The 23508-nt window shown below is 40.9% G+C and overlaps 2 protein-coding genes across 2 annotated transcripts in view; one reads left to right on the top strand and one right to left on the bottom strand.

Moving 5' to 3' along the window:
• LOC110445596 (U3 small nucleolar RNA-associated protein 15 homolog) overlaps positions 1–1860 on the top strand; it is a 98572-nt gene extending 96712 nt beyond the window's left edge. Inside the window, exon 13 of the mRNA XM_021490276.1 lies at positions 83–1860. Coding sequence (XP_021345951.1) covers positions 83–312 — 230 coding nt within the window. The 3' untranslated portion in view covers positions 313–1860. The remainder of the gene's footprint in view (positions 1–82) is intronic.
• A 17925-nt stretch (positions 1861–19785) lies between these two features.
• LOC110445717 (serine/arginine repetitive matrix protein 2-like) lies at positions 19786–22017 on the bottom strand. Its single transcript, XM_021490496.1, has 2 exons — positions 21320–22017; positions 19786–21208 (listed from the first exon to the last, which is right to left on the bottom strand). The coding sequence occupies exons 1-2, from the start codon at positions 22015–22017 to the stop codon at positions 19786–19788; spliced, it is 2121 nt and encodes a 706-aa protein (XP_021346171.1).
• Positions 22018–23508: the final 1491 nt, after the last annotated feature.

The raw sequence follows: 23508 nt of genomic DNA, 5'->3' as shown, positions 1-23508 counted from the left end.
ATTTACAAATGTAGGTCAATCACATGAACTTGTGATACACAAAAGCAGTGGAATGACAAATTTTATCTTACATTTATTACAGAATTGTACAAAGGATTAATCGACCAGTCCCACGACCTCGGTTCTCACCTGAAGCGTGTAAACTCGGTCGTACATCGCGAGGTTGAACTGATGAAACAGCTCTATGAGGTTATGGGTACCATGGATACATTGTTCGCAGCGGCCACATCACAGCAGTCCAGTCAGGCTCTGGAGTCAGGAACACTGGCTGATAATAAGCTGACACCCTCGATGGCTGCCCAATCATTGTAGCCCTAAAGTGTAGAGGAATGGGTGCGGAAGTTTAACCGTGATTTTAACTGGCGTTCACAGTCAGATATAAAGAGAAATTCATCTATTTTTTGAGAGAGAAAAAAACAATTGATTGTGCAAATAATTGTTATCGGATGAAATCTGTAACTAAAAAAATAAATTTCCATGGAAAGTCACCACATGAAATGCAGAAAAGTTCACCTAGAGCATGTTTTGCTTTGTTCACCAATTGTGTGATGATGATATACCATTTATATTAAAAACCTGTCGTAAAACAAGGATGTGATTATTTGCTTAAACACTGCATGGTCAACTAGTGCTGTTAGATTTATCACTCGTGTTTGATGTAGACAGAGAAATCTCAACACGTTGTTGAAATATTTCAAGTTTAGCACAGGCTTGATTTGAGGGTTGATATTTCTTCGTCTTCCACAACCACTGTAGGTTTTCCGTCTCCCAGCTCAGTACATAAACCTGCTAGGAGTTGGTAAGCATTCTTTGTTAGCCACTAGTAGGTTATACCCTGGACGGGATTTAATCGGTCAAACTCTTAATTTTGATGTCATGTGCAATGCTTTTCTCTGGCATCTGCCATTGTGATATAATGATTCATGGCAATCGTTTTCCCATTTGGGAAAAGGAATCATTTATCTTCAAGTTATGGTGTTCTAGATAGGATATGAAGGTTGTGGGAGAAAAACACTCCCAAACTCACGACGGAGTGGGTCTTATCTTACTCTCATTAGTTAGTTAATTTTAAAATTGTAATGAGACCCTCGGTAAACTTTGTGTCTTCCTACATTTGTACAAATTGTAAATTACCTGTAACTCCAGTTAAAGATGACAACAACCAGCACTGGTTGGGGAACTTTTTGTCTACATCACATTGGGGTGATTACCTCCTTCCCATACTTTCTGCTCTAAATAATTACTCCTAGTTATAATGGCAACCCCAGTGCACCACACCATGAATGGTGCATGGAATGTGTGACGTTATTGATGGTGCTATCCTGTTGTGATGGTTACGCTGCATGAAGTGATGACCTGATCCTACTTTGAAGTAGCGACATTTTCAGTTTAAAGGTATACTGAGCTGTATTTCCCTAGGTAGGTAATGACATGTGTTTCTTTTCCTAGCAAAAAGAAAAATACACCTGTCAGGTGTGGGAAAATGTGTTTTCGGACATAGCATGAAGGTCTGTCTGTACATTAGAAGACTGGCATTATAAATGGTGTGAAATATGAGTGATTATTAAGAGAAGTGCTTTTATATGTACTGGTTGTTGAGGTCTGTCACATGAATGGTTGTAGTTTGAGTGTGTCAGTAAGTATCAGAATGGTATAGGTCTGACGATGTGCCTGTTTGCTTGGAGTGTGTCTGGTTCATTAGTAGGTGTGGCAGAATGAATCTTCTTTTAATCATTGTAGAGGGAGAGGGTGAGTATCTGGTGTAACGGAGAATGGTGTCCATATGTAGTAATAAGTGTTCTCCGATGTGACATGTGACTTACATTAGTATGTGACCAATAAATTGATATTAAACTCTAATTCGTTGCTGTTGATCGATTACAAAGATACCTATCATACAGAATTCAGTGATTTTCATTTATCAAAAGAATATAGTTGGTGGTACATGTAGTACTTACTTATAATGGCAGAATAACGATAACAGAGAAGGCTCTCAATTTATGTCCATGATAAATATGGAGGTTGACAGACTGTTGACTCATGTTAAGTAATGAAGATAACACCATTGGCTCCCATGTTAAATATTGAGAGTTACAGTGATGGTGATGGCTGATTGAGGATAACAAGCTCATTCAAATCAGAATTGGTAAACTACACACAAGGACAAAATCCCAGTCGTATTACACTACAGTACTCTCTGTTGGAATTCTGAGGAGCTGTTACATCAGAACCTTGTACTGTGCTTTCCATTGCACATGTAACCAAGGAAGGAAGACGGTTCTGGTTAGGATGTCTTGGGAGTAGGGTAAAAAGCCAAGCTGCAGTATTCTGAACAACATAGGAAGCCGGTTATTGTATGAGATAACATATAAAGGCGAGGGGTTACCAGAGTGGATGTATCAAGGTTGTACATACATCTGTAGTAATGAAGTGCACAATACACCCAACGATTCAGATTTGGTAGGTACCATGCCGTTTTAACAGCCCTATAACCGGTTTAGTCATAGAACTGTCAAAGTATACTCCTGAGTTCCTTATCGATGGGACTGCCAGAATACTGATGGTTTTACTGCCAATATTCAGCTGCATCGCTTTTGTCTGATTCTTTAAGTGATTGGTTCACAAGCGCGTGTTTGATTGTGAAAACAAGACGTTGTTTTATTCTTATCCCGATTTAGCTTTCTCACATTGGTATCAATCCTAGTATTGGTGTCTGTCAGACAGGCCTCAAAACTCCCAACATGGCATCCTAGTTCTTATGTGGTCTGGTGATGATATGTATCTGTGTCATCAGCTTAACAGTGCTAGAGTAGGTTATGGCGACGGCAGACTGTACCAGATACATGTAGACAATTTTGCGGGACCGAGCACCGACCCCGGAGGAACCTAAATGTGGATCTGTAGAGTTTTATCGTGAGATGTGGGTCATTCCAAAAGTGTCGCCAGTTACTCCTGTAAAATGTGTCGGTGGCTCGCCATTGCATTTGATATCATCGGTCATCATAAGGCTGTCAATGTCCGCCGTAGAGTTTGTAACAGAACTGTTTTCTCTGGCGGTACTGATCTTGTTCAAGCAGAAGTCGCTGAACTTGTAAGACAAGTCTTTTCCCGATGAACAACTGGATAAGATCATTTCTCCTTTCTGGCCCATCACGTTATATGACAATCTTTAAAGGTGTTTTTTTTTTATCTGTTCCACGTTCTTCAATCTTGATATAATCCTTGCACCGAATGAGCAGCGAACTCATCACCAGCCGTCACTGCTCAAGCACTCTTGTCATCTTCAGTCCGTATTCCAGTGCTGCTGTTTCCCTTAATGTACAGAGTATCGGGGAATGTTTGGACCTACGATGATCACTTTTGTCTGATCTGTACGAGTTAGTTGATCAAGGCTTCTATGCTTCGACAAGATCCTTTAACCCCCGACAGTGGTTTGGAGGGAGCTAGAAGACTCCAAATACAGTACTTCCGGAAGCTGACCTCTTTTCTTGCGAGATCTGATTTACTACAATTGGATCTTGATTTAACAGAAATATGATCACCAAAAGGGTTTAACTTGGTGCTGCTAAGATACGAATCCACAAACAAAGACACTTCTTGAAGGACAGAGATCGCCATTAGTTTTAGTGGCAGGTATCAATATTGGTTGGATCGACAAGAGGATTTTACGGGTCACTCTTACTTTCTATTCTGGTACTACAACTAAAGAGTGTAGGTACGTAGGTAGATATAGGCCGCTAACCAAAAAGTACGCGTTTGGTTAGCCGTTCTAGTATACAGATTGGGAGGTGTGCATGAGTGTCCCAAATACAGTGTGGCTTACGTGCTCAAAGTGTGTATAGTCATTGCGTTCACACATAGGCTTTTCTACAAACATACAGCTACGCCACCACCGCGTCTATCATGACGAGTGCAAACTCGACTAAAACTTGGTCATCGATACTTGTACCTAACTGGGTTTCTGGCCAAAATGCCAATAGACAATAACCATATTTAAAACCGAACAACTTCCATCCGGGCTAATGGCCCTTGTGTTCCGGGAGGAGGAGGGCCTGTGTTAATGATCTGTGTGAATTGATCATGCAGTTGCTGCACACAGGTTGGTATATAAAGATAAACCACTGGTGTAGCTAGATCGGTAGAACGGTGTGATTAAATGAGGATGTAGGTACTTCTTTGAATCTGAGGATTGATGATTCCGGACATACAACTGCAGGTGTGATTATAAAAGAGCACACAACAGGAAGAGTGATTAAGTCAACGAATTTACTTGTTGCATTAAAACATCTATCGTGTTATTTACATATCGGCAAGGAACAGATTATATCTATTCGGGAAACACCAGCTTGTGTTATTTCAATAGGTATGCTTACATTATGTGTAGATAGGTATACTATGGGTAACTTATAAATTATAAACAGTATAAAATAAAGAATTAGTCAATCTGGTGAAATGTTAAATTAATACAGTCAACAAGACAGACATAAACCAGAACTGTCATGCTATTTCTGACGTACATGATTCATCAATTACTTTCTATGCCAACTCTTGTGTCGTTGCAATCGAGAAAATATCGGACCGTTGGATTTGTTACTTCACGCAAAATTCATTTCGAATACTTGTAGAAGAATATCGGAAACGCTTTACATGGCGATCTGAAGCAAACCATATTAGTCTTAATCGACGTATTTTCCTAATACCTTCTGTATTAATGACTAATGTGGTTGCCCGGATCTTTCTTTAATACATAACCATGTTTCTGTGACAACTGGAACCATCTTTAAACTCCCCGACCTGGATACCAAGCGAATTTGTTGCAATTTTTTAGCAACAAATTCACACGAGTTTAATCAATTCCGGCACAAATTAATAGTTTGTGCGTAAAATCGCATTATATAGAAATTCTTAATTAAAGTTTAATTAGAACATGTTAATAGACCTTCATTTAGTTAATGAATCCACCAAACTGTGCACGGTGATAACAGATGGTTTAAAAACTACCTTACGATAAAACTAAGACATAAATATCAAGAAAAACACAACAGTTGCCTTTTTGTGGGAGTTCGGGGAATGCGAAAGCCATTTATTTAATTAATTGTTCTGCAATATCTTTAATTGATGAATGACCCTAACTGATAGTTGTGGCTTTGTTTTTTCTCTATTCTAATATTTTTTATAAAAATGTATTTGACATTCTTAATCTTTTATGTAAGTGTTAAGGAGTGTGTGTTCAAGTCGACTACCAGCCACTACTATCGTAGTGCAATATTTAGGAATATCAGAGACGTATATATTGTAATACATACGTCTCTGGGAATATGAAATCAATAATACTTTATGTTCAGTGTTTTATAAAAATGAATATAAATACCTCTGCGAAAAATTATGCTGCGAAAATGAATCATATGAAATCTCAAATGAGTTTCTGTTTTGCATGTTATCTTTATGGAACGAGACTGGAACACTAATACTTCAATGATACTAGCTATTGATATTAGTTAAGACTTAAGGTTCTCGCTTCTTAACATGTAGATATAGCCTTTGGCTGAGGTCGATACCTGGATTTATCAACCCGAAAAAAAGATATATTAACCGAGGACGCAGTCCGATAAATATCGGTTTTTATCGGTGGACACGTGATGCACTTCTGGCCAATCGCTTGTCGGGAATAATATGAAAAAATAATAAGGTTTGATAGAGACAAAAATGAAAAGGTGGGGGGGATATACTTTAATATTGAGATTTGTTGAAATCTTCGTCATTTGGTGTCAACCTTCCAATTATTGGAATATTAGATATATCAAATGGGTTTCGAGAACACTAGCTGAATAGGTCTATCAAGGGAATCTGCAACGTTTTTTGTTTGCGTGTTTATTTAATTGAGCGTGTCGATGTAAATAAATTTAGTATTTTTTCGCCACCGCGTGAAAACCATAATTTTCGGAACTTAACGCTTCCTCATTTCCGGTTTCATAAAATAAGGAAAATTGCTGAAATATTTCGGAGATAACGCTTTTCATGTCTGTTATTTACCGAATTTCGCTGTTGGAAGTTGAGAATGAGTTGTGTTTCAAGTACTACATATATAGTATATAGTTAGTACAGAAAGCAGAGGTTGGCAATTGTTAAGATATTTTGTGCTATGATATGAGTTGAGATTATTTTGAAACAGTTCACTAAATATTAACAATTCTAGTACATATATATAAATAATAATAATAATTTTAGTACATATATAGTTGTCCCGAGACATGTAACATGTCAACTGTTCTCCAATACCATCCCTGTTTCCCTTATTTCTTGAAGGCAACAAATATCATGGGCATATTCACCTCGTGAATTACGTGATAGAAAAAGAATATTTCAATCTCCTTTGAAATGAACACGAATTGAAGATCCTTTTTTTTTAATCACATGATAAAGAATAGTTCTTATATTCACTTAGAGCACGTCTGTCGCCAAGTCTTCAATGTCGCTATTTTGACGTTATGACTAAAAAAATAATTGTCTTCAAAGCGACGTCAAAATACATGGCGTCAAGATTATGGTCTTATGCTGACGTCACAGTTGGTTCTATTACATGGGTACAAAAACATATGGCTTCAGTGTATCCATTGCACAATAAGATATGCATGTGATAATTATACAATGAGTCCTTTCCCAGTGAACATCTAGGGGAACGAATAACGCCGGTGCCATTACAAACTGCTACTGCCACATATGTTCTCGGGGCGATGTACCACATATAACAATGTTTTTATTTATGGTCAAAAGTAACGTATACGGAATTCGTGTACGGATTGGTGGGGTGTGGTCCGACGCACGTGCCACGCCCCCTGTTCAGCGAGCTGCTGCTGATGGGGAACGCCAGTTACCGTATCATATACAATCCGTTCGATCGCCCGTTTCTACAAACATAACTGACATGAGGACTAGCGATATGATCTCGACCATTTCTGTAAATTAATTGTGTATGGGAGATACCCGGTGGTATCAGATGCTGTGACATTATCCCTACGTACGCCGACCGCCGCCATGCCTCGTCAGACCCATCAATTTCATACGTCAGATAGGACAGATCGGAGGGTGTTTCAATTAGCTTATCATCAGCTGTTATTGCCGAATGATGAGAGATTTGTTGCTATGTTGGACGAGGCTTCCTTGTAGGCACGAGTCGTCGGTAAATCCTGACAGACGATCCCTGATCGAACCCGCCCCCTGTAATAGCATCAGCTGGAGCCAACCCACCCCGTGTCATTGGTAACGTAGGAAGTTTGTTCTGGAGTCAACCCGCCCATGTCATTTAATAACGCACGTGCAGTGCCGAGTCGGAGTCAACTAGTCCTATGTATAAACCAGACCGGATATCGAGCCCGAATCGGACATCGTGATGTTATCAGAGCGCTTGTGCTGTTTATACCGGACAATGGGCCTGTGTTCCTTGTAACGTGGAATTGTGACCAATGACAACAACATCATAAATTGACCACTTACTTACATAGTTGTATATAGACATCGCAATATTTAACCATCTCATCCCATTTCCGTTAAACGTGTAGACAGTCTGTGCGTCCGATCTTCATCGGCTCCAATTCAGCATCTTATTATTTTCTCGTAAAGATGTCCGGACTAACGAGGTATAACGATCATGCAGGGTGGCGCATAGGTGTCGCCTCTAAGGATACAAATGTCCTGGGTTGTAGGAGGTCTATTCTTGGTTTCTCCAATGGTCTTTTGACGTGAAGGAGGCTCCCGTTAGTCGCCTCTTATGATCATGCGGTGGGATACTCTGAACCTGAGGTCATACTCGAAACCGCATCTTGTCAAGGTAGAATAACAGTGACGAATAGTCGTTGCTAAAAGCCAGCTCATTAGCCCAATGTATATACAATGATTAACTTCTGGTACATTTAGCACTTCCGGTACATGAAGCAGTGCCGGACATTCAATGTTTTGACTACCGTTACACGAAGTAGTGCAGGATATTTTATACAAATACGATGTATTGACTTCCGGTACATGAAGTTGTGTTCAGGACATTTCTATAAAAATACAGTGTATTGACTTCCGGTTCATGTAGCTGTGCCGAACATTTCTATAGAAGTACAGTGTATTGACTTCCGGTACATGAAGCAGTGCTGGACATTTCCATAGAAATACAGTGTATTTACTTCCGGTACATGTAGCAGTGCTGGAAATTTTCATACAAGAACAGTGTATTGACTTCCGGCACATGTACAAGTGCTGGGTGAGACGTCAATGAACTGAAAACAAATTCGCGTTGTTACGTGACGATTAAATATGACACATTGCTATTGTTTGACGGAAGTACGTCAAGCATTGCTGGAATTAGTATAGTTTAGTGTTTATTGGTGTGGCGAGACTAGCCGAATTTCTCAATTAAATAACAGTTCTTGTGCCCTCATCTTTACGGCAGGCGGTGCGGCCAGGGATCGTTCGTTGTGTACTTCTAGCCCTTCCCATTATAGCGCATTGCTCTTTAACTTTGTAGAATGGCTTTTGATTAATTAATAAATACATATTTAAACCGAAATTCATCAGGCTTTTACAAGTTCCGTTTCATTGGGCATTTGACCTTAAGAATTCACACGAGAACGTGCTGTTGCTCTAGGCCTAACTGCAACGCTGAGAAGCGTCACACCTTCCTTGTGGAGCTCTCGAAAGTCAGCGATGCTGTACCAAAATGTCGTCAGAGATATAAACTAGCGTTTCTGTAGCCCCATTATTTGCCGTAATTCCACACAATTAGATTTATATTATTGACACACTGTTGGCTAGCTATATCTCCTAATATGGCCACCATTAGATTGGTTACGATATATTGGTCCCTCACAATGACCGCCGAGTGGCGTTAGTGGCGCGCTGATGAAGACATATGGTAGTATAAGTGGCGCGTCCACACCTGCTCGACCTCCACTCACTGTCCACCAGGCGGAGCTGCTCGGGAGTAATCAGAAGATACACCGCTTGTTCTCTATGTTGTTCCCTATATAATTGCATCGTTTTCCCAATAATGTCTCGTTTCTTTTGTTTGGTAATTTTTTGTCCATTTCATGTGGCTCATTTCCGACACGTACAGGCCAGAAAGGGCACTTTTAATCTAACCCTTCCCGCCAATCCCACGTGCGGTGACGGAGTTGTGTAGCGTTGGATGGAAAACGTAATAATTCACGAGCGATTTAGATAATTAGCGGTATTAACGAGATTGAAGAACCGCTTGTTGGAGTCCAACTCCGGCTCAGCTCATTGTGTAAGGGGACAATCGTCTGACAGAGATAATGCTGGTTGCACCAGTTGACCGTTGTGTATGATAAAAACACTTTGAAAACATGATGTACATGGACCTAGCATCCATTGAAGTACTTCTGTGTACACACTGAAATATCAGCACAGAAAACCCTGTCTATAAAGGCCACTAAATACAAGTGTTCTGTGTAGACAGATTGTTAGTGTATTATGTCCATATAGAAAGGTGGTGTTTATAGACACATGGTCTTAATAGACAGGTGTTTTTTTTTATAGACAGGTGATTTTAATTGCAGGTTCCTTTGTATATATCAGCGGTATCGGTCTTTTCCAACAAGCCCTCCACAGTTTTAACGAATGGTTTCTTCATAATTATGCGAAGCGAGGTTTACTAAGATCAGGAACTACGATAGTGTTAAAGAGAACTCAATCACTCTCACACCACCCGTTACAATGATCTGGGTATGTGGAGTTGATACTTAGAGTAGAATATAGCCGTATGTTTTATCGGGCTGGCACTATCTATGTACAGATCTGTTTGCTGGACAATATGGTGCTGCCACATGTCAACTTTACCCTTACCCCCTCCCCTTACCCCCTCCCCAGTCCCCCTCCCATCTGTGACAGAACATTAATAACAGCTAACGTGACAATTAGACTTTAAAATGTATCACTTTTAAATTTTAATTTATCCATATTGTTCGGAAGCATATCCGTATCATTTTGATATCGGACTGTCAGATGATGTTCCCGCACGTGAGGCCGCTAAGTTCCTCCGTCACAGGGTCTGGGGGCCTACCATTGCGTGTCACCCAGCAATTCGTCCACCTTATCTCCCGGCGATCACCACCGGGTATCCTCCAATACGATTTGGCATCAAATCTGTTATTTTCCACCGTCATTGTTTACCAAGATATCATCAGACAGGGTATGGCGATCGTGTGTGACATTAAAGTCAAATTTCCAGTGAATTGGCCTCAATAACATTTAATGAGCGAGGAAACCAAATCCTTGCTACTTACCGGGGGAGCATGAACACCCAAATCATTGATGTCTTCAAATTAGCAGAGAAAATTTACTATCTGTAATTTAAGTGAAATTTAATCGCACACCTGACAAGGTATGTTTACTCCGAGTGGATGATCGCCAAAAGGGACCTGTACGGTTCGCGGGTACCGCTAACAGGGGAGGGGAAGGCCCGACCACAATGGAGACATAACTAACTCAGGCTGATGGGGCCTCGTTTTTTATCCCCACTCGTATGACCCCGACTAACTGTGCCTTGATGTGTTCTATTAAGTATCGGCTGTATCTGTCGTGGAGAGGGACGCTGATTGGAACCGGCCGCGGGAGTAGCGCACCACTTTGTTGATGGGGGTAGATGTAGCGGCAATCGCAAATAAAGAATTTATCAACACCACATTTATCTTGTTTATTTCTTCTAGATAATTGATTTTTATTATTTCTGCATTAGACACAATTGGACGCCCATTGCTATTGATATTTTTATTGCCGTAAAACTCATATCGCATATCGATGTCCTGGCAGGCGCTCAAGACGCAATTTAGGCATGGGATACTAACTTGTGTACTAGACATCCCCTACCAAACGTTGGTATTCACTAATATCGAGAAAAACCTATTAATTTCGTCATACTTGGGGTTATTTCACGTAGGCGAAGATATAACGATCATTTTCGTATTGAATTATATCTTCCCAACCTCCATCGCCCAACGTCTCCGTTTAAAAAAAATAAAGTATTATATGTTCTAGTGTTTACAGACTTGCATACCTTTGTACCAACGTCATTTTAGCATCAATCATAAATTCAATTATGATGCTATTACAGTTAACAATCCGGTTCCATATCATTAGTTGTCGGCTCAAGTATGATACTCAGTTTTAAGCCTTTCATGTCAAATGGTTTATGGCCTTGTGGTCGAGGCAACCGGAAGTGTCCGAAATTAATGCTTGTGACCAAATTTTGCGTCAAATTAAAACCTCACCCAAGTAAGATGTTCCTTGAGCATAGCTGGACTGAAACATGTGTATCTGTCTTCAGATATGATATTTCTGCACTCGGTAACTTTCTGCACCTACTAGAGGAAAGCTGCAGTTTATTTAGTTTGACCTTTACTACAAGGTCAACTACCGAAGTTTATTCGCGACTTGACTACCGTCTGCGGTTTCTAATTTACCGCTGTACGATGGAGCTGTATAATGCCATATTACTAATCACGGCTAAGTATAACATGATATTACAGTAATCAACAACACGGGTATGCGAGTGGCTACTTCCGGAATATACATGGAGATTATTTACTTCCGGGGAAGGGGCTGGTACTTGGAATTTCAAAGACTTCCGGTTAATACAATGTAGTTGGGCGTTTTTAATGTTACATTGTGTCGTTCTCGTGATAATGGCAGATTATAGGATGAAGTACATAGTCTACAGATACACCTGTTAACAAGTACTGTAACACACATACAAGATGTGGTCCTATGCTGGTTGAGGAAGACATTTTCCGAGCGTCGTTATAATGTACACAATGAAACTGTTCATGTAAATATGGAATGTGTTCTAGTAAACATCAACACGTTCATGTGAATTTGTATGTATTCATGTACACGTAAACCTCATTGTCTCATTATGACCTGTTCAGTTCTGTCCACACTCCGGCCGATCATGTCAGTATCACATGTTTTCTGTGTCCCTCCGCGTTACAATGATATGACAGAAGTTACTTCGAAAAACAAGACAAACAAATTGAAACTGTTATATAAAACAACAATAATCTTTCTTTTTTTTTATTATATATCTCGTAAAAAAAATATGAGAAAAATCGGAAACAGATATCTGATCTTTGAAAAAATGACTTAATCGTCACTGGTGATGCTATCAGACAGACTGTCCCTCCTTTGTCCCTCCCGACGGCGTGCTCAGCCAATAATAACATGACAAGCGTAGTCGCTGTTCTCAAACCACAGATTAATCTTATTTAATGATGAGCCATTCTACAGTAATACGGAATTACGCTCGGTCAATTTACAATTACCAAGGTTATAAATAGGTTGTGAACAAGGGTCGCCATTTAACTAGATAACTACAAGGTATGGACGTTTAAAACGTTTAATTTGTTTAATTTTTCGGGTACTAGGTTGTAAGATCAGGCTTTTCTTTGATAAGGATTGAAAAATAAGACAATTACGCTGGCCTTTGTACTGATCCTGCCGTTCACGAGTTCGTGAAACCCGAGCCTAGCTGACCACACGCGAGATCAAACTATCATTGCCCTTGGGATTCCGGACTACAGGGTGTTATGCCAGCCCTGGGAACTTCGGTCTATAGAAGGTCATGCCCGCCCTCGGGACTCAGGCCTATATATATAGAGGACCGTGCACGCCCTAGGGATTACGGTCTACAGAGGTCATGCCATCCCTGAGGACTCCGGACTATAGAGGGTCATGTCAGCCAATGAGGACTCCGGACTATAGAGGGTCATGCCCGCCCTGAGGACTCCGGACTATAGAGGGTCATGCCAGCCCTCCGGCCTATAGATATAGATGACCATACCCGTCCTCAGGCCTATAGATATAGAGGACCATACCCGCCCTTGGGACTCCGGACTTCAGAGGTTTACGCTTTACAGAACAGCGTTTTAAAACATAATTGTAAGCGCAGTGACCGCCAATCTACCCAGTTTCCGTCCTATCAACTATTTCTAAATGAATGCTCTAAAATGTTGTTTATATTTATATATTCTGATATTCTTCGGGGTGCACGGCTATCGAATACCATAAAGCTTAGAGCCATGAGATGAAGAAGTTTTCGAGATCACAGTGATTACTGTGCAAAAAGTATGATGTTACATGCAAAACAAGTTACACTTCATCGGGTCCCAGCAAAGGGACCTCCTGAAGGCCCTCACGACCAAAGTATTCAATACAGATTTTTTTTTTAATTTCAATATATTAAAACCCGGAATGCACTAACAAAATAAACATTCATCAAATAGATAATTAGAGATGAAGTACAGGTAAATCAGATCAACCTACCTGTCAGGTATGTTAATTAGAAATGATCGATCGCAACTTACAGCAGGTGAATAGCTCGTCCTTCGATCAGCTCCATGGACGAGTTTTTTCCCCTTGATTTAAACCGATATAAAGTGCATTAGATAGGTAATACGTTGATCGGAATTTAATCCCTATTGTATATAATTATCGAAGTGCTATCAGTCCACGGTACCCGGCTGGTGGAGAAACCTTGGCGCTATCACGAATCGCGTCTTCAGATTTTTTATCATGTATGATAAAATCTCGTCCAGCCAACTAGTATTACTTTAATTTTGCTTCAGACTTTTATAAATCCCCATTCCTCGCTTATAGTTTGATTTAATTATAGTGTGAATTAAACGAGGCCACCTAAATCAGTAAGAAAGTCTGAATCGATCTTGTTTTATTTGAAAAATCCACAGAGCCTCTCTCCACTCTTCTGATACGAGGTGCTATTGGCACAGTGTATGTAGCTGATTTATCAAGTTCTCCACACTTCCCGCCAATCATTATGGTATTTATCTTTTTATCAAATTAAATTTAAGGGTCCATTTTTCATTTTTTTTATTCAAAAAGTTGTACAAGGCATATGATGATATGAAAGTATTATACACTGTACCGATAAGTATAAGACGAAGTACATTTTCTGATTGACTGACATGCATTAAAAGATTAATATAAACAAATATTTTGTCCGCATTCTAAATTGTGAAAGCTGCGCTGGCAATATTGCTAAGGGGTATTCACGTGTCTATTACAAATAAATGTTTACGTGTGTTGAGACATTTAATTGATTCGAAAAATATCGTAATTTACACGTCGACAATTTGGAGGAAAACTGTTCGTGTTATACAGGTTCCATTGTACCTTTGGAATATCATGTACTTTTTAAATGATCTGATATCGACTTTAAAACGATACCAATTAATTTGTAATCGTAACACATAAACAAAAACGGTGATTTATTACATTTTCTTCATCAGAAGGAAGGTGTTCATATTGAACTATGTCTGATACAAATAATTGTCGATTTGTCCAGCCAAGATCTTCGTTTCTCTTTGCCCCAGGAGCACGCATTGTCGAAAAATGAGGAGATCCGTATGACAAGAGACCCAGCCTACATATCGACAAAGAGAAATTTCGACAGGAAATGATTTGTGAAAAATGAAGAATATCACAATTTAACTTGACATGCAATCGGGTTTAGCATATCAATTCTGTACAACAGTTTCTGAAGAAAATGCGTGGGAGATGCACTTTCTGCTAAATTCCCATACATGGGCACCGTTTCCTGTTACATGCGTGCAGTTTTATAGTTGGTGTACCCACCTATCTGAACATTGACATTGGAGGGTGACAAACTCTGACATCTGTTGACTTCGGGGGGTGAGTCTCCACATGCCAGCTCGTCTTATTAATGACGGGAAACTTAACGCACCCAATCACTACTAAACGGAAATGTCGACCAATTATCCGTTCGTTATAAAACATCGAGACTTATCGTTAACACTGTATCAAATCTAACACACATAATGGTTAATACGCCACAAAATAACCTTGCTTTGAATCTTAATTTTGACACTATATCCTATGTCTGTGTTCAGTTTAGATCTCTGCTGACCCGGAACCCCTCGCGCGATAATAGGTAGCCCTCGTCTGTTTCCTTTGGCCCAATCATACCGTATCATATCTCAAATATTCATATTGAAAATCAAAATCCCGTGAAATCTCTTGTAATTTTGACATTATGTATATTTCAAAATATCATAACCGCAATTCAATATGATTACCTAAATACAACTTAATTTCTATTTATTATTCCAAGAATTTGTTCAAAGGCGATCTTGAAGTTGATCAAAAATCACCGGAGGTCATATAAAACAGCCCTTGTAATAAGACTCCTCGTTTTTGAAGATTGTTATCTAAAAACGATCATATCACTAATCTGTAATTGTCGGATTTAAGTTCATATAAATTTGTTTTAAAATGGCATCTCCAGTTATTTCCTTGATAATATATTCTAACGCTATCGAAGTCTAACTCAATAATTCATTTGATTTTGTTATTTATATGTATTAAGATAAGTTTACCAGAGCCAAGGCCACTGAGGTGTGCCGCCCAAGCAGATGAATCGAGTGTCGCACCAGACTTTCCCCTGACCGTATACAGTTGAAGTAAAATCACTAGATCTAATGGCGTGTAACATGCTATAGGTTATAACTATCAAGATCCGGACACAACACGTGTGTGATGAAGCGGGGGCCCGATGATGTCATCTGTGATATATTTATATTTTACAGGTGAAAACCTTAAACAGCGGTGTTGGGAAGACAATCGTAAATAATAGACACTTTTAAAATTTGTCTTTTCTGCGGTTTTGTGTGTCTTTGTTTCTCGATTAAGTAAAGTAACCAGTTGGGTTCTCACGTTGTCGTCAATGGAGGGACGGACAATGGACGACGCTATCCTCAGATCGGAGAAAACAGACACTTACTCATCAAATTAGTCGCATTGTTAACATTGAAAGAGAAAATCTGACGAAGTTATCAAAGAATGACCGGTATCTATAGTAGTGTGTCTCTATCAATATCGCTAACCGTCACAATGAGGATAGTTTATCATAAAGGCAATGCTGCATAATATACACCAGTGGCTAACTGATTTAATTGTCGTGTGAATCATCAGAAATTCCAAAACTATTCCAGAACGAAGAAAATGTATTTTAAAACTCGTTTACCGTTTCTCATATTGTTTAATTATTAGAGTTTATTTAACTAGTGTTAGTCATCGATGCTTTGGAAACGGTAGAATGACAGAAGTATTACGTTCATTGTAAATCACATCGTTTTATCCTGAGTCACGTTTCAAAGATCTACGGAGAAGTACATATTTACACACTGAGATACATAAAGTGTAATTGTGTGATACGTTTTCATGAAGTTATTGTCGAATATGTATCATTTTAAGAACATCTCAATATTACAGAAAATCGATTTTCTTACAATTAGTTTTCAGTGAATTCTTTTTAACAAATTGTACTTTATCGTGTTATTAACATTTGTCCAGTATGCGTCAGAGATGTCATCACGCGAACACAATGCACCTTGCGCAAATTGAAATTTCCATTCGGCATTCATAGATTGTGCTGGTTTCTGATGGCTAAAATATCACTATGAATGCCAACTGCATTAAAGAATCAGTCAATAATTGAACTATAAAAGGCAGTTTTAATTCACACTATGGCTGACAAATTGATATGTTATACTAATATAGTAGTACTATCACACGGAGACAAATCTTGTGGATATACTACCTTCAGCCGTAAAAGTTTCCACGTTATCTCAGATAACGTCTGATATGATAATATGATAATTAACAGCATCAATGTTTTAAAAAGAATCAGAAATAAATATTACCGCCGTTGTCTCTGATTAGCTAAGACAAGTATAATCATAAGCCCATTTTGATTTGGACGACTTCCTTCATACTTCCTGAAGGTTGGAAACAGGGGATATATTCTCTGAGTCAGTCGACTAAACTTTAGGTTACGTAATTCAATTTGTGAAAACATTTATGCATGTACAATGGTAGTTTAACTTTTCTTGGGTAGTTTTGTATGTCATCATTTGCGACAGCATGAATCATTTGGAAATCATTTGAAACAGCCATCTTCAAAGTTATATATTCTTTATTAAATAAGTAATTGATTTTGATCATATACCGAGAAAATTACTTCCTTATGAAGATATGGGGTTCTAGTTTGACGACAATTTCGGACCGTTGACCGTTGACCATAGCCCTGTGATAGTACACGTATGGTGTACCTATAAGTTGCAGGTCAACTGACCACATGATGGCTGTGCGCGCGCGTTCGTCTGGCTGGACCAGGGAGTACATACCTGTATGTATTACATCACCACAAGGCTCGCAGCCCTGTCTATGGGTACTCAATATTGAAATGCCCAAATAAAAATTCAAATAATTACCAGCAAAGGCTTTGTCGGTTATTAACTTACATTGAAATGTTCTATATGAACGATCAATATCGCAGACGTGAATGCTTGGAAATTATTACTAAAAATAGATTAGAAATGTGTAAAAATTCAATTGTTTTTTCGCTACAATTTTGACAAATTGGATCAAAAAGAAAGAAGCTGGTCAAAATTACAACGATAAATAAATTGAGAATTGAATACAAAATGATGGATGCGTAATAGTCAATAATGTATCCGCATGGGGTCAAAGTTCACGCGAACCTAAGCACCGGCGTGACATTGACAATATAGATCGAACCCGCGCGGTCCATCAGTACAGAACTCGAATAAAACCAGGAGAAAACACAAGTAATTGGAAACAAAAGCAATAACGAGACATATAATTTCTTTCTTTTTTTGTGGTGTTATCTGGACACGGCACGTGTAGGCCGATGTTATGCTCATGTACAAAAAATCTACAACACTAGCGCAAATTCAAAACGTCTTGAACGCTGATTAAGTTTGATGAACGCTCCTGGCGTCATCGTGTGAAAGCTTTGCAGTCATGCGCGCATGGCGTCATTTTATGATATGCCATCTGTTGAACGAGTATAAACAAAATAAATGCATTTTACAAAAACTCCAAAGCAAATTGGAAAAATTAGACAACAGGACAAATATTACATAACAAACCGCTCTAGAAAGTATGGACCTCAACAACGACGTTTACAGCAAAAACCAAATAAATTCAAAATTGTGTACCAGTAAAATCGATGCATCTGTTAAAAACAACTAACCTACCAGGGTATATGACAATATGATGAAGAGAGATGTTCATAAAAAAATAAGCTTCAAAGCCAAGTCTGTTTTGATCGTCAGATGGAAAAGGTTAATGCTGTCAATAAAGAAAAGTAAGTATTGTTGTCTCGTTATCACACATCTCCCTTCTCTTTTGTGATGCATGCCCGTTGTCATCATGTGGCATGTTGGCGCGCGTTATATTTCGTGATGCGTACCCGGTGTTTTATTGTCGTATGTTGGCGCTTATTCTCCTGCTACATACCCGGTGTCATCATGTTATAAGTTTGCGCGTGTTCTCCTTTTTTGTCAATGTGCGTGCCTGTAACGCGTTCTATTTCTTGATGCGAGCTTGGTGTCATTATTTGGTAATTTGGCGCACGGTCTCCTTCTTGATATGTTACCCGTTTCATCGTGTGATACCTTGGCGCACGGTCTCCTTCGCGATGCCTACCCGGTGCGTTCTTATTGTATGCTGGCGCGCAATTTTCCTTCTTTATGCATAACCTGCGTCATCTTGTTGTAAGTTTGCATGCGTTCGCCGTCTTGATATGTGCCCTGTGTCATCGTGTGGTATGTTTGAGCGCATTCTCCTTTTCAATGTTGGCCCGCATTCTCCTTGATGCGTACCTGGTGAATTCTTGTTCTGCATTGTCGCGCATTCTCCTTTATGCGTACCCACCACCCGGTGTATTCTTGTTGTATGTTGGCGCGCATTCTCTTTCGTGTTGTGTGCCCTGTGTCTCCTTCTTGATGTGTGCCCTGTGTCATCTTGTGACTTGTTGGTGCGCGTTCTCCTTGTTGTGTGCCCTGTGTCATCTTGTGGTTTGTTGGTGAGCGTTCTCCATGTTGTGTGCCCTGTGTCATCTTATGGTTTGTTGGTGCGCGTTCTCCTTCGTGAAGCGTGCCCTGTGTCATCTTGTGGTGTGTTGGTGAGCGTTCTCCTTGTTGTGTGCCCTGTGTCATATTGTGGTTTGTTGGGGCGCGTTCTCCTTGTTGTGTGCCCTGTTTCATCTTGTGGTTTGTTGGTGCGCGTTCTCCGTGTTGTGTGCCCTGTGTCATCTTGTGGTTTGTTGGTGCGCGTTCTCCTTTGTGAAGCGTGCCCTGTGTCATCTTGTGGTGTGTTGGTGAGCGTTCTCCTTGTTGTGTGCCCTGTGTCATCTGGTGGTTTGTTGGTGAGCGTTCTCCTTGTTTTGTGCCCTGTGTCATCTTGTGGTTTGTTGATGCGCGTTCTCCTTGTTGTGTGCCCTGTGTCCTCTTGTGGTTTGTTGGTGAGCGTTCTCCTTGGTGTGTGCCCTGTGTCATCTTGTGGTTTGTTTGTGCGCGTTCTCCTTGTTGTGTGCCCTGTGTTAAATTGTGGTTTGTTGGTGCGCGTTCTCCTTGTTGTGTGACCTGTGTCATCTTGTGGTTTGTTGGTGAGCGTGCTCCTTGTTGTGAGCCCTGTGTCATCTTTAGGTTTGTTGGTGCCCGTTCTCCTTGTTGTGTGCCCTGTGTTATATTGTGGTTTGTTGGTGCGCGTTCTCCTTGTTGTGAGCCCTGTGTCATTTTGTGGTTTGTTGGTGCGCGTTCTCCTTGTTGTGAGCCCTGTGTCATATTTAGGTTTGTTGGTGCGCGTTCTCCTTGTTGTATGCCCTATGTTATCTTGTGGTTTGTTGGTGCGCGTTCTCCATGTTGTGTGCCCTGTGTCATCTTATGGTTTGTTGGTGCGCGTTCTCCTTCGTGAAGCGTGCCCTGTGTCATCTTGTGGTGTGTTGGGGAGCGTTCTCCTTGTTGTGTGCCCTGGGTCATCTTGTGGTTTGTTGGTGCGCGTTCTCATTGTTGTGTGCCCTGTGTCATATTGTGGTTTGTTGGTGCGCGTTCTCCTTGTTGGATGCCCTATGTCATCTTGTGGTGTGTTGGTGAGCGTTCTCCTTGGTGTGTGCCCTGTGTCATCTTGTGGTTTGTAGGTGCGCGTTCTCCTTGTTGTGTGCCCTGTGTAATCTTGTGGTGTGTTGGTGCGCGTTCTCCTTGTTGTGTGCCTTGTGTCATCTTGTGGTTTGTATGTGCGCGTTCTCCTTGGTGTGTGCCCTGTGTCATCTTGTGGTTTGTCTGTGCGCGTTCTCCTTGTTGTGTGCCCTGTGTTAAATTGTGGTTTGTTGGTGCGCGTTCTCCTTGTTGTGTTCCCTGTGTCATCTTGTGGTTTGTTGGTGCGCCTTCTCATTGTTGTGTGCCCTGTGTCATATTGTGGTTTGTTGGTGCGCGTTCTCCTTGTTGGATGCCCTATGTCATCTTGTGGTGTGTTGGTGCACGTTCTATTTGTTGTATGCCCTATGTCATCTTGTGGGGTGTTGGTGCGCGTTCTCCTTGTTGTGTGCCGTGTGTCATCTTGTGGTTTGTTGGTGCGCGTTCTCCATGTTGTGTGCCCTGTGTCATCTTGTAGTTTGTTGGTGCGCGTTCTCCTTTGTGAAGCGTGCCCTGTGTCATCCTGTGGTGTGTTGGTGAGCGTTCTCCTTGTTGTGTGCCCTGTTTCATCTTGTGGTTTGTTGGTGCGCGTTCTCCATGTTGTGTGCCCTGTGTCATCTTGTGGTTTGCTGGTGCGCGTTCTCCTTGTTGTGTGCCCTGTGTTATATTGTGGTTTGTTGGTGCGCGTTCTCCTTGTTGGATGCCCTATGTCATCTTGTGGTGTGTTGGTGCACGTTCTCTTTGTTGTATGCCCTATGTCATCTTGTGGTTTGTTGGTGCGCGTTCTTCTTGTTGTGTGCCCTGTGTCATATTGTGGTTGGTTGGTGCGCGTTCTCCTTGTTGTGTGCCCTGTGTTAAATTGTGGTTTGTTGGTGCGCGTTCTCCTTGTTGTGTCCCCTGTGTCATCTTGCGGTTTGTTGGTGCGCGTTCTCCTTGTTGTGTTCCCTGTGTCATCTTGTGGTTTGTTGGTGCACGTTCTCTTTGTTGTATGCCCTATGTCATCTTGTGGTTTGTTGGTGCACGTTCTCTTTGTTGTATGCCCTATGTCATCTTGTGGGGTGTTGGTGCGCGTTCTCCTTGTTGTGTGCCTTGTGTCATCTTGTGGTTTGTATGTGCGCGTTCTCCTTGGTGTGTGCCCTGTGTCATCTTGTGGTTTGTCTGTGCGCGTTCTCCTTGTTGTGTGCCCTGTGTAATCTTGTGGTTTGTTGGTGCGCGTTCTCCATGTTGTGTGCCCTGTGTCATCTTATGGTTTGTTGGTGCGCGTTCTCCTTCGTGAAGCGTGCCCTGTGTCATCTTGTGGTGTGTTGGTGCGCGTTCTCTTTGTTGTGTGCCCTGTGTAATCTTGTGGTGTGTTGGTGCGCGTTCTCCTTGTTGTATGCCCTGTGTCATCTTGTGGTTTGTTGGGGCGCGTTCTCCTTGTTGTGTGCCCTGTGTCCTCTTGTGGTTTGTTGGTGAGCGTTCTCCTTGGTGTGTGCCCTGTGTCATCTTGTGGTTTGTTCGTGCGCGTTCTCCTTTGTGAAGCGTGCCCTGCGTCATCTTGTGGTGTGTTGGGGAGCGTTCTCCTTGTTGTGTGCCCTGGGTCATCTTGTGGTTTGTTGGTGCGCGTTCTCATTGTTGTGTGCCCTGTGTCATATTGTGGTTTGTTGGTGCGCGTTCTCCTTGTTGGATGCCCTATGTCATCTTGTGGTGTGTTGGTGCCCGTTCTCTTTGTTGTATGCCCTATGTCATCCTGTGGTGTGTTGGTGCGCGTTCTCCTTGTTGTATGCCCTATGTCATCTTGTGGTGTGTTGGTGCACGTTCTCTTTGTTGTATGCCCTATGTCATCTTGTGGTGTGTTGGTGCGCGTTCTGCTTGTTGTGTGCCCTGTGTCATCTTGTGGTTTGTTGGGTCGCATTCTCCTTCGTGAAGCGTGCCTGGTGTAATGATTTAGGCTGTTGGCATGTGTTAACATGACATCTCTTTGTGGTTCTGGCAGGATCATTGTTTCAGAGACGCATTAACAACACCGCAAGCGAACATCTTTAAACTGATATGTTGGTGCGCATTGTCCTTGTTGTGTGCCCTGTGTCATCTTGTGGGTTGTTGGTTCGCATTCTCCTTCGTGAAGCGTGCCTGGTGTAATGATTTAGGCTGTTGGCATGTGTTAACATGACATCTCTTTGTGGTTCTGGCAGGATCATTGTTTCAGAGACGCATTAACAACACCGCAAGCGAACATCTTTAAACTGATATGTTGGTGCGCATTGTCCTTGTTGTGTGCCCTGTGTCATCTTGTGGTTTGTTGGGTCGCATTCTCCTTCGTGAAGCGTGCCTGGTGTAATGATTTAGGATGTTGGCATGTGTTAACATGACATCTCTTTGTGGTTCTGGCAGGATCATTGTTTCAGAGACGCATTAACAACACCGCAAGCGAACATCTTTAAACTGATATGTTGGTGCGCATTGTCCTTGTTGTGTGCCCTGTGTCATCTTGTGGGTTGTTGGTTCGCATTCTCCTTCGTGAAGCGTGCCTGGTGTAATGATTTAGGATGTTGGCATGTGTTAACATGACATCTCTTTGTGGTTCTGGCAGGATCATTGTTTCAGAGACGCATTAACAACACCGCAAGCGAACATCTTTAAACTGATATGTTGGTGCGCATTGTCCTTGTTGTGTGCCCTGTGTCATCTTGTGGTTTGTTGTGCTCATTATTGCTGTATGCCCTATGTCATCTTGTGGTGTGTTGGTGCGCGTTCTGCTTGTTGTGTGCCCTGTGTCATCTTGTGGTTTGTTGGTGAGCGTTCTCCTTGTTGTGTGCCCTGTGTCATCTTGTGGTTTGTTGGTTCGCATTCTCCTTCGTGAAGCGTGCCTGGTGTAATGATTTAGGATGTTGGCATGTGTTAACATGACATCTCTTTGTGGTTCTAGCAGGATCATTGTTTCAGAGGCGCATTAACAACACCGCAAGCGAACATCTTTAAACTGATATGTTATAAATGTTCACAGTTTTTATTTTCAGACATTTTGAAACCAAATAAAATCGGGTTATGTACAGAACTCAGTCGAATCATAATTATTAAAACTGTAATATATATCCTGTGATTTAAATATTTACTTTCATATAATACAGAACAAAGTACGCGTATTTCTGCGTATATATACATTAAGTATAAACTTGACAATTCGATTCGACTTAATCTAATGAACTTCGATACAAATTAACCTGGTTTCTATCGAATCGCAGTTTACCAGTGTCCAAATGATAACTTAATTGATGAATAAACTGAGTATGATTTCAGGACAGAACATCACTTGGAAATGCAGTTTAAGCTGATGATACAGTTTGATTGTGTGACCAAGTTTTCATTAATCAGAGTCATTTATCTAAATGCTCTGTCGGATTTTAAGAACATGGCAACATAACGATACCCACTAAAATTAACTGTCAAATCTACATTAGTCAAATACAACTAAATGGCAAATATTGATTTA

This window comes from Mizuhopecten yessoensis, unplaced genomic scaffold, assembly GCF_002113885.1.
Source record: "Mizuhopecten yessoensis strain PY_sf001 unplaced genomic scaffold, ASM211388v2 scaffold2329, whole genome shotgun sequence".
NCBI lineage: Eukaryota > Metazoa > Mollusca > Bivalvia > Pectinida > Pectinidae > Mizuhopecten > Mizuhopecten yessoensis.
This window is presented reverse-complemented; position numbering and strand designations above follow the sequence as displayed.